Source organism: Geotrypetes seraphini, chromosome 19 (genome assembly GCF_902459505.1).
Source record: "Geotrypetes seraphini chromosome 19, aGeoSer1.1, whole genome shotgun sequence".
Lineage (NCBI taxonomy): Eukaryota > Metazoa > Chordata > Amphibia > Gymnophiona > Dermophiidae > Geotrypetes > Geotrypetes seraphini.
In genome coordinates, this window is record NC_047102.1 from 16,306,482 (window position 1) to 16,319,882 (window position 13,401).

Below are 13,401 nucleotides of genomic sequence, written 5' to 3' on the forward strand. Positions count from 1 at the left end.
GAGAGGAATGCTGGTTGGCCGTAGCAGGGAGATGGCAGTGGCAGTGGCTTGGGGGAGGGCAGGGAGAAAGAAAGAAAAAGGGCAGGCAGGGAGACAGAAGGAAAGAAGAGAAACAGAAAAAAATGAAAGGGAGGCAGAGAGAAAGAAAGGGCAGGGAGAGAGGAAGGAAAAGTTGGGGGAGGGTATGAGGTCTGGAGGAGAAGAAGCATACAGGCTAAAAGAAGGGAAGAAAGATTGGATGCACAGTCAGAAGAAGAAAGTGCAACCAGAGACTCATGAAATCACCAGACAAGGTAGGGAAAATGATTTTATTTTAAATTTAGTGATCAAAATGTGTCTGAATTTATATCTGCTGTCTATATTTTACACTAAGGTCCCCTTTTACTAAACCGCAATAGAGGTTTTTAGCGCAGGGAGCCTATGAGTGTCGAGAGCAACGCTGGGCATTCAGCGCAGCTCCCTGCGCTAAAAACTGCTATCGTGGTTTAGTAAAAAGGGAGGGGGGGTATATTTCTCTATTTTTGTATGGTTGTTACTGAGGTGATAGTGCATAGAGTCATCTGCTTTGACCTCTTTGAAAAACCCTGGAATAGGAATGATGATTAACATTTTCTATGCATACAGTGTGCTTTGTGGTTTTTTTTAAATTTTATTGTTGGTAGATCATTTTGACTTGGTCATTTAAAAAGTAGCTCGCAAGCCCAAAAAGTGTGGGCACCCCTGCTCTAAGGTCTCTTCTCTACCTTTTCCCCAGAGGGAAAGGGACAGTAGAAGGCAGGGATGGGCAGACTGGATAGGCCATATGACCTTCATCTGCCTTCATGTTTCTATGTTGATGGTGCCTTTCTTTCTTCCCTTTCACCCTTCAGCCCTTTCTCTTGGTGCTCATCTTTCCTTGCCCTCTCTTTTCTCTTTCCTCCTTTGGGATTTAGAACATGATACTGTGTCGGCACAAAATGAGCAAGCCAACTGCAGGAGAAGCAGAAAGCATGCTGGTTGTGGAAGTCCACCACTGGAGCCTTAACCAAAGTTGAGGAACCAGCTGCACATGGGAAGGGATGTGCATACTCAGAACTCTGAACTGAATGAAGTTCTCAGCTCACTCCTGCTTGTTGACAGAAATTTTAAGTATAGTTTCTTCAGGATAGAGGAATAGTGTAACCCAAAGGTATCTGCCCATCTAGCTCTTCCTGTTCCCAGAAAGCATTCCCCAGATTGCTCTAAATATTTAGTAGCATATCTTGATTGAACTGTACCCTATAAAAATACAAAGCCAATGGGCAGTTTCAGACATTACATGCCTTAATAAAAAAAATAAAGCATTACAAGTAAATAACTTTCACTTAAATATACTATAACATTTACATAAAAATCGACAGAAGGTACTGTATATTCAGAACAAAATCAAATAAACCATTTAAGCTTGTGACTGAAAGTGACATCTAAGACATTTATATTTATATATATTTTTATTTATTATTTATTTATTTATTTTTCTGGACTAGTACCTTTTCAGTGCCAGATTTTAATAAGATCCTTTCAGTGTTGCTACTGCTTTCAAGACAGATTCCTTCATCAACTCCATCATCATTGGAAAAGTCATTGCTCATCTGATCACTGTGACAACTACCTTCATTCTCGGCTCCACTATCAGTGCAACTCTCAGTCTGGGGAGACTTCTTTAGCCGAAGAGTAATGAATTATAATAGTGTTTAAAGTGATGGACAAGAAACAAAACATAGGAAAATGGATGATTAAAGATGATTAAATGTTATTGTTCTTTATCTCTTTAGGGTAATAAGTCTGTCTGATGAAGGTTGTTAGAGAAACCACTTTTAAAGTACTACAAGACCAGTTTTCTAAAATGTGGTTTAGAACCTCAATTTACAAATTTGAGACTCAACTAGAAGTTTCTCACTGAGTTAGCTAAGTTCAAACTGTTTGGCCTGCTATCAGATAAGGTGATAAAACAAATTTTAATAAACCATAAAGACCAAGGTCCAGCGAACCAGTATCCTGTCTCTGACTTTGACCAGTCCAAGTCATAAGTACCCAGTAAATCCCAGCAAGTTGAATGGGATAATCAATATTTTAAACAAAACAAGGTAAAAGGTGAAACCTATATATCAATAGCTCAAACTTAAAAAAATTTTCATCAAGCCACACCCAGACATGTTTCGTAAGAACAGCTTTTTCAAGGCTTGACCCCTAACAAGTGAACCGCCAATATCTGCGACCACTGGGGTCAAGCCTTAAAAAAGCTGTTCATGCGAAACATGTCGGCACCAGAATCCCTAGACAGAGATTAGTAAGCTTTAAGCTAAGTATTTATTAAGCACTTACTTATAACAAAAAGTAAATTAATGCAAATAGGAAATAGTAGTAAAACTATGCTCTTGAAATAAGTTTAGACCACAGATCCAGTGACGATTAGACACATAAAGCTTAGGGCAATGAGATGTATTGAGCCCTAAGTGGTGTTGCTGAGGATCTGGAAAACTGATTCAAGGGTTGTTTGAAAGATAGCAAAAAAGCAAAAGCTGGCTTTATATTCATCTGTTTTAAAATAATGGCATTTACAGCATTATGTGTGCACATATGTGCATAATTGACAAAATTCCGCCTAGGTGTTCCTTTGTAAAAACACATTTAGCTTACAAAGTACACATTTAAAAGGGAAAGTGTACACACAGGAGCTCAAAAAGTTACGTGGCTATTTGCAAAACTTAGGCATTAAAACCAGCTCTATAGCAATGCCCTCTTTCTCTGTTTGTACTATTTGCACATGTGAGGTCACACAATTTTAAAAAGCTTTATAAAATTACCATTTTAAAGGCAACACAAGGTAAAAACACAAGAGCAAGTGTTTAATAAAGCCAGTTATATATAAACATTAAAATTCACAATAAATCTTTATTTAGGAAGCAAAGACAAAGAACACAAGAAATTAAAGTCAAGAAAGAGAATATTCTAATGAACACAAAACACAAGGAGAAAAGTGCAGGGCCAATCAAAAATGTCTATTTTCCCTGCTTTCTAACTTGACCTCTGGCTTCATCTACGTTTCCCCACCCTTAAGTTTTTTTGGTGCTTATCCTAAATTTTAATACAATCTTGATGGTTTACATTTCTCATTTTATGCCAAAGTGTAAAGTAATCTTTATTTGGGCAAGCACACTGATTGTATAGTGTCTGAATATTTTCTGTAAACCTCCATTTTATATAGGCTTGTGTATTTTGTGAACTTCAACAAAATTATATAACATGTGAGTAAAACCAAAAAGTCAGGTTTGGAAGGCCAATGCATTTAACCTTACCTCATCTTCAATATCAATGAAAGGACTCATGTCCAGCTCTTCTGGAAAAGTCATGCGATCATTCAGTTTTATCCTGTGCATTGTGGTGTAATCAAAATCAAACCTCTTCAGCTGAAGAGTCAGGAGATATGGAAAGTGCAAAAATCTAAGGCCCTGTATGAGAAAAGTAACCCATATAAGTGGACCTTGTGCAAATACCTTAATACTTGTTGCCTCATATACAAACTCAGGGTTAGATTAAAGCAAATTAATGTATGTTAATGCAAGTTACTCCCAAATTCTGTGTGTGGCACCTTGTGCATGCAAATCAACTTAATTGTTTAACATGACCAATCGGTACAGATAAATTAGCAATTAACTCATAATTGATGCTAACTAGCACTATTTAAAAGTTACGCACATAACTTGGTAGGCATAAAGGGCCTGATTCAAATATAACAAACCCAAATATAAAATGAGGTAACCTTTTTTCCTCCAAAATGGAGGAAAATGAATGACAAAAATATAAACCAGGGGGTTTATATTCAAGTGCCCTGCTTTGCACCCAGCTCTCCTTCCTCCCTCCCTCCTTCCCAGCACCTGATGCCCATTACATGTCTGCCTGAAGCCCTGGTGGTCCAGTGGTGAGCCGGGACAGAAGAGATCCCTCCCGCATTCTGTCCCAGTTGACTCTAAACCACCCCGCCTACCAGACCCCTGTAGACTTTAATCTTTAAAGCCCTGGTGGTCTAGCAGTGAAGCAGGGCAGGCACAATCTTCCTATGCTCCTGCCCTGTGACAACCACGATCAAAAATGCCTGCTGCAAGTGGATGATGTTGAGATTCCATGACAGAAAAGGCTGGCATTAATGCAGGCTGCAATCTGAATGCCCCCTTAAAAAAATCTGGCTACTTCTGGATGAGATGCCAGCGAAACCGAAAACAGCAGATCAAAACACACCTTCTCAGCTTGCTTGCAGAAGGAAAAACTGGAGCAGGCACTATACTCCACTGGTGAAGGAGAAGCTGCTGAAATATGTGATTGACATCCTTCTGCAAGAAGCTCGTGATCAGAGGTAATTCACCTAGCGTACAGACTCCCATGTCCTTCCTAAAGAAATGCTTTTATAACATAAGCACTTAAAAACCATAGGCACAAATGACAACATATACGCTGACCCCTGCTCTGAAGTTGGTGTAAATGTGCAGGTGTACCCTAGGCAAAATAATCATATACATTGCAGATCACATAAAAGTAGGCATATGCTTCCTATAAGTGTATATTTTGGCCCTGATTCTCTAAAGTCCACTTAAACTTGGGCACCGTTATCAGTGCCTAATTTAATTGAGGAACAGGTTTAATCAGTGTTGATGGGCTTTAATTGGACTTAATTGAAAGTTAGGCACCAAACTCGGGCAGATCATGGGCGTGTTTTCAAGTTAGGTGCCTCTGTGAATCAGGTGCCGTTAGGCTCTGATATTGGCGCCTAACTTTAGGCATAGAAAATTGGCATAAATTGGGGACGCCTAAATGTTAGGATGCTGAGCACCACATAAGCACATTTAAGCGACGCTAAATGGGATTCTATAATGGGTGCCTAAGTTTAGTAGAATCAGTGCTGATATCAGTGCCTAACTTTAGGCGGACTTTGTAGAATCAGGGCCTTTATGCGCATATGGGGTCATGCAATTTTATAAAAGCGTTTTTGCTCGAGTAATGCAGGCTTTACTCAGGGCCTCCTTTCTCCATAGAAAACACCCACCTTTCTAGCATCACATTTCTTCTTGCAGCGTTCACAAAAGTATTGATTGGGACCATCGAGAATTTCAGGCTGAACAAAGGCATGCAATGCCTCCTCCTAGTAGAAATTAGCAAAATCACTTCAATATTTCATCCATTTTAAAAATGCCGACCTTAAAATTTTTATCTACATACATGCCACTGTCACATCATGGAGTCAGTATATACAAAAAAATATATAAGCAACCAATTAAGGCAATACATACCACACTAGCAAATGCCTGGCTGGAACCATAGGGTCTAATAACCAGTGGAATATCAAGATAAGTGTCGATTCTCCAGCTCTCATAACCACATTCTAGACATCTTACATAATCCTTCAGTTTGCCTTGATAGAGCTGGTTAATAAGATCAGCCTAAAATAAAACAAATACAGTACTTATTTTGTCTGGCATATTATACTTGTGTAATTTTTTGAGAAACGGAACCAAATTAAAGATCTCATTCATAATGGATGGCTGACAACCTTTAATCCATTTTCAACTTTATGATCATCATCATTATTAACAAGAATTATCTGCATTCTGTGATGTTCCTGTTCTCAGCTTAGTATTCTACAAGCAAAAGAAGTTCCAGATAAAGGATTTAACGCAGTATTTCTCTCCAGATTTATTGATGTAACCAAATAGAATTTTTACATACTGTTTTGCTTCCTTAAATCCAGGTATTCAGCAGTAGTCAGTTATTACTGAGAAATTGGAGCAATAAGACAACCACTATTTTTCCACCCTCCACCTCCACTCCAAGCCCCATTCTTTAACTTATAAAAAGAACATACACCACCTCCGGGAAATTTTAATGGCATCACAGCTTGTGTCACCGAGGATCCCAGTATGCTACATGACTTTAGATGTAGAAAGCATATTCTTGTTTGAAGGTAACATGAAATCAAAATATAATAAAACTAATTTGCAAGTACCAATAAAGGAGTCATTTATGCAAGATTTGCCACAGACCCCATCTCACAAAAGTAGGCCCTGCTGCAAATAAAATGCAATAATGATACTTGTATGCACTGTTAGTAAGTAACCCCCTAAGAGGGTGCCCATATGTTGCCCCAGTTTTCTAAGGAAAATTATTTGCATACTTTCCCTTTAACAATTAAACCCATTGAAAATGCACGTTCATATATACAGGCTCTTTGGCACACAAATTCCCTGGTTTATTTTACCTGCATACCAAGTGTATTTTACAATAGAGAATGACACGGGGACAAATTTTGTGGGAACTCATTTTCCTGTTCCGTCCCCGCGAGTTCTTTTCCTGTCCCTACCCCATTCTTGCAAGTTCTGTCCTCACCTGCACAAGCCTCAAACACTTTTTCCCAAGCCATCTCAATAATGGCCTATGGACTTACACTTTTAAGAAATTATTCAAACTTTCTTTAAACCCTGCTAAGCTAACTGATTTCACCACATTCTCTGACAATGAATTCCAGAGTTTAATTATACATTGTATGAATTAATATTTTCTCCAGTTTGTTTTAAATCTACTACTTATGTAGCTTCATTGCATGCCATCTAGTCCTAGTATTGTTGGAAAGAGTGAAGTGATTCACATGTACCCTTTCTACTCCACTCAGTATCTTATAGACCTCTATCATATCACCCCTGAACGGTCTCTTCTCCAAGCTGAAGAGCCCTAGCTGCTTTAGCTTTTTCTCATAGGAAAGTCGACCCATCCCTTTTAATCATTTTCATCACCCTTCTCTGTACCTTTTCTAATTCTGCTACATATCTTTGAGACCAGAAATGCACACAGTATTAGAGAATGACATGGGGAAAAAAATTTGTCCCTGTCACCGCCCCGTCCCCACGACCACCGTCCCCATGACTACTATCCCTACAGCATCCACACAAGCCTCAATACTGCAATATTTAGCTTATTCCTTCCTTATAAATCAAAGTTCTGGCTGCTGAACTAGAGAAAGAGATGTTCAGCTGGCAGGGCTTTGTTTATAAATTTTTATCAACACAACTAATATACTACTTTATCCTAAAGCAAAATAAATAAATAAAAAATTTTCTACCTTTGTTGTCTGGTTTCTGCTTTCCTCATCTTCTTATTCAATTCCTTCCATCCACTGTCTGTCTTCTCTCTACGTCTTCCATTTGCTCTGTTACTGTGCCTCTCCCTTCATCCCCCCCTCCCCAATTGGTCTGGCACCCATCTTCTTCCCTCCACTCCCCCCATAGTCTGGCATTTCTGTCTTCTTTCCTTCCAGCATCTTCTTCCCATTCTCTGTCACCCTATTTCCCTTCAGTGTCTTCTCCCCACTCTGTCTTCCCCATTTTTTCCCTTCAGCGTCTTCTCCCCACTCTCTGTTCCCCATTTACTTTCAGCGTCTGTTCCTATCCATCCCGCTCCAGTGTCTGTTCCTTTCTTTTCCACCACCACCCTTCTCTCTCGCCACCTCACCACCCTTCAGCACCCCTCATGTGGCCCGAGAATCTCCCTCCCTCCCTCTTACCTTTGCGTTGCGTTTTAAGTTACTTTCCAGAGTAACTTGTTCAAGCCGGCCAAGCCTGCGTGCGTTTGTTGGTGGAAGCTTCTCCTGTGATGCAACCAGAAGTTGCGTCAGAGGAGGAGCTTCCGCCCACAGACACACGCGAGTGCAGGCAGGCTCGGCCGGCTTGAGGAAGTTACTCTGGAAAGTAACTTAAAACGCACCGCGAAGGTGAGGGGGAAGGAGAGGGAGAGAGATAGATTCGGTCAGTAGGAAGGAGGGAGGGGGCCGCGCGCGATTGGTGACTGCGCGCATTCCCTCCCTTAACTGCGGGGATGGCCTTGTCCCCGTGCCCACAGTGAGCACTTCTCCCCCCCCCCCCAGTTTCGGCGGGTAACAGCCATCGTGTCATTTTCTACACAGTATTCGAGTTGCAGCTGTACCTTAGAGGTGCTACTATTGTCAGGGCTCTGCCCTGACTTAAAATCGCTCGCATGCAAAAAAGATAGTGAATCAACTGCTGTTTTATAATCAGCCAGGAATTGGCCAACAGCAATTGAATCGCTATTTTTAGTGAAACTGGGCCAACCTTACCAGTGAAGATTTCTCTGTCTCTAGAAGTTCTCTCACAACCACACCTTCTGGATGACTTACTCTGTACTGATCCTAACCTTTTGACTTTTCCCTATAACCAGGCACTATTGTTTAACTGAAAGGCAACTTTTCCCAAGTTTGAATGCAGGCAGGTAAGATATTCCAATGGCGTTTTTCTTCTCCTTTGCAGATCCTCACTCAGCACATCTTGAGGATTTCATATCTTCTCTAATTCCAGACTAGATTTTGACTGAAAAGCTTAATGGTACAAGTACCTGCTCAGTTTGCTTCCATTTCTGTTCTAATGCATCAAACATGACCCTGCAAAGCTCCTGAACATCATGCTGCTGCCAAGCTGTTGAAATACAAAAGAAAAAGCAGATCACTCAAATAAGAAACAGAAGGCTCTTCCACACAAAAAGTGCTTCATCACATTTCAGTAGTATACTACAGGCTGTGGGGTATATTTGTCTTGGAGTAAAAATCTCATGATTTTTGTATTGATAAAAGCATTTCTCATTGTCTATTCTATCAGCACATTTTTTCCTAAATATCTCTACAAATAAAAATGCCATAATACACAAAGGAATACACACCTCTTTCTCCCTACAATGAAATTTTATTTACAATAATATCTGAAACAATACAGTATTAAACATCTGGAAGAAGACCACTGCAACATTTTACTTATCTAAAGCCTTTTCTGAGAGATTTAAAATGCTTTAATGTCTTCTGTTATATTGTATTGCGATTAGCATGTTAAGGAAAAGTTCACTGGGAGAATTCAGAAATAAGTTTTTGTTTCTCTCTCTAAATATTCCATTTTGGCCACTGTTCCTACTTTCACATAGATAATAGGCCAATGTTTGAGAAAATCAGAGTTGGAACAATTTCAAGCAAGACTCCTAAATAGCCCCAAATTATGAAATTTAACCATTTTGCCTCATGAAACTACAAACCAATGACATTTCTACAGTGAAATTAATGCAATATAGGGAATAAATTACCTTCGCTGCTGTCCCAGCCAAAGCTTCGTGTAACATCTGTTGTTTCAATGGCTCGCTTCTTACTGGTCTGCAATAGAACAAACAGCCTTTGTAGCTGGTAAGGGATGCTGGTCACGGGATCTTCTTCAGATTCCTCAAATTCCCACCTATTAAAAAAATAACAATTACAATTAGATGTGTCAGAAACTTTAATGTTCAGATGCACCTGTAACATTTCAGGAGGGGACATCGACTTTTCCCTTAGGTTGCTTCTAGCCCATCATTTTCCTTCAAGTGTGTGCACCTAGAGCCAAAGTAATAATGAAGCACCTACTGCAGACCTGGATTAAAAACAGTAGCATACAGTATATCAGTGGTTTCCAAACCTGTCCTGAGGGCTCAACAGTCAGTCAGGTTTTCAGAATATCCGCAATGAAAATCCATGAGAGAGATTTGCTTGCACCTACTCCAAATGGTATTAATGTAGAACAAAATCTTTTCCAGAGAAAGGAAAATGGTAAAACCAGAGGACATAATTTGAGGTTGAGAGGTGGTAGATTCAAGAGCAATGTTAGGAAATTCTACTTTATGGAGAGGGTGGTGGATGCCTGGAATGCGCTCCCGAGAGAGGTGGTGGAGAGGAAAACGGTGACGGAGTTCAAAAAAGCGTGGGATGAACACAGAGGATCTAGAATCAGAAAATAATAGTAAATATTGAACTAAGGCCAGTACTGGGCTGACTTGCACTGTCTGTGTCTGTATATGGCCTTTTGGTTGAGGATGGGCTGGGGAGGGCTTCAAAGGCTTGGAGGCTGGAGTGAGATTTGACGGAGACTTCGGCAGTTGGAACCCAAGCACAATACCGGGTAGAGCTTTGGCTTCTTGCCCAGAAATAGCTAAGAAGAAAAAAATTTAAATTGAATCAGGTTGGGCAGACTGGATGGACCATTAGGGTCTTTATCTGCTGTCATTTACTATGCAAATCTCTCATGAATATTCATTGTAGATATCATGAAAATCTGACTGGCTGGGGTTTCCCTCAGGACAGATTTTAGAACCACTACAGCAGGGGTGCCCACACTTTTTGGGCTTGCGAGCTACTTTTAAAATGACCAAGTCAAAATGATCTACCAACAATAAAAATGCTAAACATATATATATTTATTTATATATATATATATATATATATATACACACCCCGAGTGTACTTTGTATTTATGTTCAAATATTTTTTTATTATACAGCCCCCCTCCCCCGAAGGCCTGACCCCCCTGAAGTCTGCACATTCCCCCTCAAAGGTTGACTCCCCCCCTGAAGGCCTGCACTACCCCTTGAAGGACATCACTCCCCCCCCCCCGAAGGCCTACCCTCCCCACATCCATTTACCTAATTCCAGCAGGGAGCAGTCTGCAGAGAGGATCGCTGGTACTTTAGCGATCCTTGCAGGTTGCCATAGGCCTCAGGAGCTGTCTTCCCTCTGCCTCAAGCCTGTCTCTGACTTAGAGGAGGGGCAGGACCACGGCAGAGGGAAGACAGCTCCTGAGGCCTATGGCAACCTGTAAGAATTGCTAAAGTACCACCTGCCACCGGCCGCCTCCCATTCGTCCCCTTTGGAGATCCCCACAGGAATAAGGAAGTTAAATTAATAGAATACTTAGGCACAGAAAAACAAAGAAATACTTCCAAGAACTGCCCCATAAGAACTGCCTGTCACAATGCTCATTAGTGGAACTGAATAAAAGACAAGTACAATGGATTTAGAAGGGGGACGATCCGCCCGGGTGCACGGCTTGGAGGGGCCAGGTCCTGGCCAGGTCCGGGTCATCCTGCCTTTCTTTTCCCCCGGTCCGCGCTCGGGGCTTGCGCCTGCCTGGTCCCGCGCCGACGCTCGAATGGTGCCGTCAACTCCCGTGAGTCTCGCGATAACCAACAGCACCATTTGGGCGGCGGGTGCGAGCCCCGTGCGCAGACCGGTGGAAAGGAAGGGCAGGAGGACCCGGACAGCTGTGCATCCCTCCAAACCGTGCACCCGGGGCGGGGGCGGACCGCCCCACCTCGGTACGCCACTGATTGGGAGGCCGATTTTGGGGTTTTTTAAATTGTATATCGGGCAGCTTTAGGCCTCGCTCTTACCTCAATCATTACAGGCGCTTCTATTTCTTGTGATGCGCTGAACTCCGTCCCCCACCGACCTTCACCCCGCCCTTCCAGCACTCTGATTGGCCAGCGTTCTTTAAGAGACGGGCCAGTCAGGAGGGGAAAAAAAGAGAAGGGAACCTGCTGTGCAATCGACTGGGGTCGCCTGAGCGAACGACCTGTCGATCGCGATCGACGCGTTGGGCACCCCTGCACTACAGTATGCTAAGACAGTAAGTTTAAGCCATTAGAAGCCTTTTTTTAAAGAAGGTGCTTGGTAGCTTAAATGTTTTCCCCACAATTTTTTGGGGTGGTGCATAGAGGTTTTAAACATATGCTATTCACCTTTTTACACTGTTTTTCACAAATTTGAAAAAAAGCTTGATAAATTGGTTATAAAGCAGAATAAACGCTGCTATCTGTTTTAGCTTGCCAGTCAGTAGCAGACATTATAATCAGTCAGCCCTTGATACTGCCACAGGCATATTCTGTTGACTCGAAGGCAGAAGCGACAGGCTCAAGGCAACCTCTGTTTTGCCCTGTTGCATGTACAACTTTCCTGCAGAAAATCATGAGATGTTCATACTTACAATAAAGCAGTCAGGACTGGCTCAGTGCAGCCCCCTAACAGAAATTTAAATATTAAGTTGTGCTTACAGAATATATCTGAGAATTTTATTATGAAATGGACAAGACAAATAGTAATTTAAAAACAAAAAAAAAGAGAAAACAAAAGCCTGTAAAATCCAAATTTCCAAGTTTTATTTTGACTTGATTTACAGCAATCCAAGGGAGATATCAATGCAGTTGTAATGATAGAAAAGAGAAAAGAATAGATAAGAATAAACAGAATTATATTTTTAAGAGGGAATTACAATATTTAATAGGAAAGGAGAAGAGAAAAAATATCTGTGCCTTGGCTTAGCAATTTAAGAGCTTCTTTTACAAAGGTGCGCTACGTTTTTAGCGCACGCACTGGATTAGTGCGTGCTATCCGAAAAGACGGAACAAAATAAACTACATTTAAATTTCTATGCAAAGTCTGGAGAAAATTATTTTTCTAGGAAACGGTGACTAAAATGGTGGATCTAAAATGTGGCGATTAGCCGATTTCTCATATCATGGGCCCGTAAGCAGTCTGCAACAGTTACATGTTTGAACTTCTGTAACTATTTTTCTATATAAAAGGTTTGATCTGTTGTATTACAAATTGTTTACCCTAATAGAATTCATTAACACCTCTTTTTTTTTTTTTTCTGGTGACTTAATCACCTTTCCCAGAGAAGGTCACACATTTGCTCCCTTTTTTTCACCTCTCCTTCCTTAATATAGCGAGGTCTAATGTTGATCAAATCAGTGTTTGAGACATTCTTAGTCATTTTTGCTTTGTTTGCTTCGCTGTACTTTGCTCTATTTTGCTTTAACAAGGTTATTTTTGTGTTATCGGTTTGCTGAAATCAATAAATCATTTTTTTCATGATTTACTATTTTTGCCTCCATGTTGCAGGGGCAAAGACACAAATTGAATCAACTGATTGATCTTGCTGAGCTGGCTACGGATAAACTGTATCCATAATTGCTGATTTGATATGCATCAAATTGCAGATATACCATTATGATAACCACATATCAGTCATTCCCACTTTACAATCCTATCAGGGACTCTTTAATAGTAAACTACATTAAAATGAGATTCATGGACAGTTCTGCTAACTTGTCCAAGTGATTGAATGAACTATAAATTTTAATGTACTTTAAACTTCAACTCATTTTATTCCTCACTTCCATTCAAACGAAGTGCTTGAATTCAATACAAGTCAGCAATTTTTTTGTGTATCTCAAGCTAGTGCATCAGACTGAGAGGACTTGGAGTTAAAGCCTAAAGTTTACTCAGAGAACAACATGAGTAGAGCCAGTGTAAGCTTCCTTCTCCTGCCTACTAATAAGTTTCTAACCTTTATGAAGAGCCTCTTTAATATGTTCACACAATTTTAATGTCTCTGGGAAGTCTGTCCACTACTGATCACTGGGATGCTATCATTCAGTGGCAGTGGAACATCTTTTTGACTGGAGATGCCAAATAAACCAGTTTCCAGCCCCAAGCCAAGCTCTCTGGTTGCTGATGCTCTGTTGGATAAAATA

At 40.7% G+C, this 13,401-nt stretch overlaps 1 protein-coding gene across 5 annotated transcripts in view; it reads right to left on the reverse strand.

The window, feature by feature from the left end:
• Positions 1-13,401, reverse strand: part of USP47 (ubiquitin specific peptidase 47) — a 114,537-nt gene that overhangs the window by 58,422 nt on the left and 42,714 nt on the right. For 4 of the 5 annotated variants that reach the window (XM_033927886.1, XM_033927888.1, XM_033927889.1 and 1 more), the window contains 6 exons: positions 9,145-9,290; positions 8,413-8,492; positions 5,304-5,453; positions 5,060-5,155; positions 3,318-3,470; positions 1,509-1,679 (listed from right to left, as the gene is read on the reverse strand). In XM_033927886.1, the coding sequence (XP_033783777.1) occupies positions 1,509-1,679; positions 3,318-3,470; positions 5,060-5,155; positions 5,304-5,453; positions 8,413-8,492; positions 9,145-9,290 (796 nt within the window). The remainder of the gene's footprint in view (positions 1-1,508; positions 1,680-3,317; positions 3,471-5,059; positions 5,156-5,303; positions 5,454-8,412; positions 8,493-9,144; positions 9,291-13,401) is intronic. The other variant, XM_033927887.1, reaches the window with a different exon arrangement.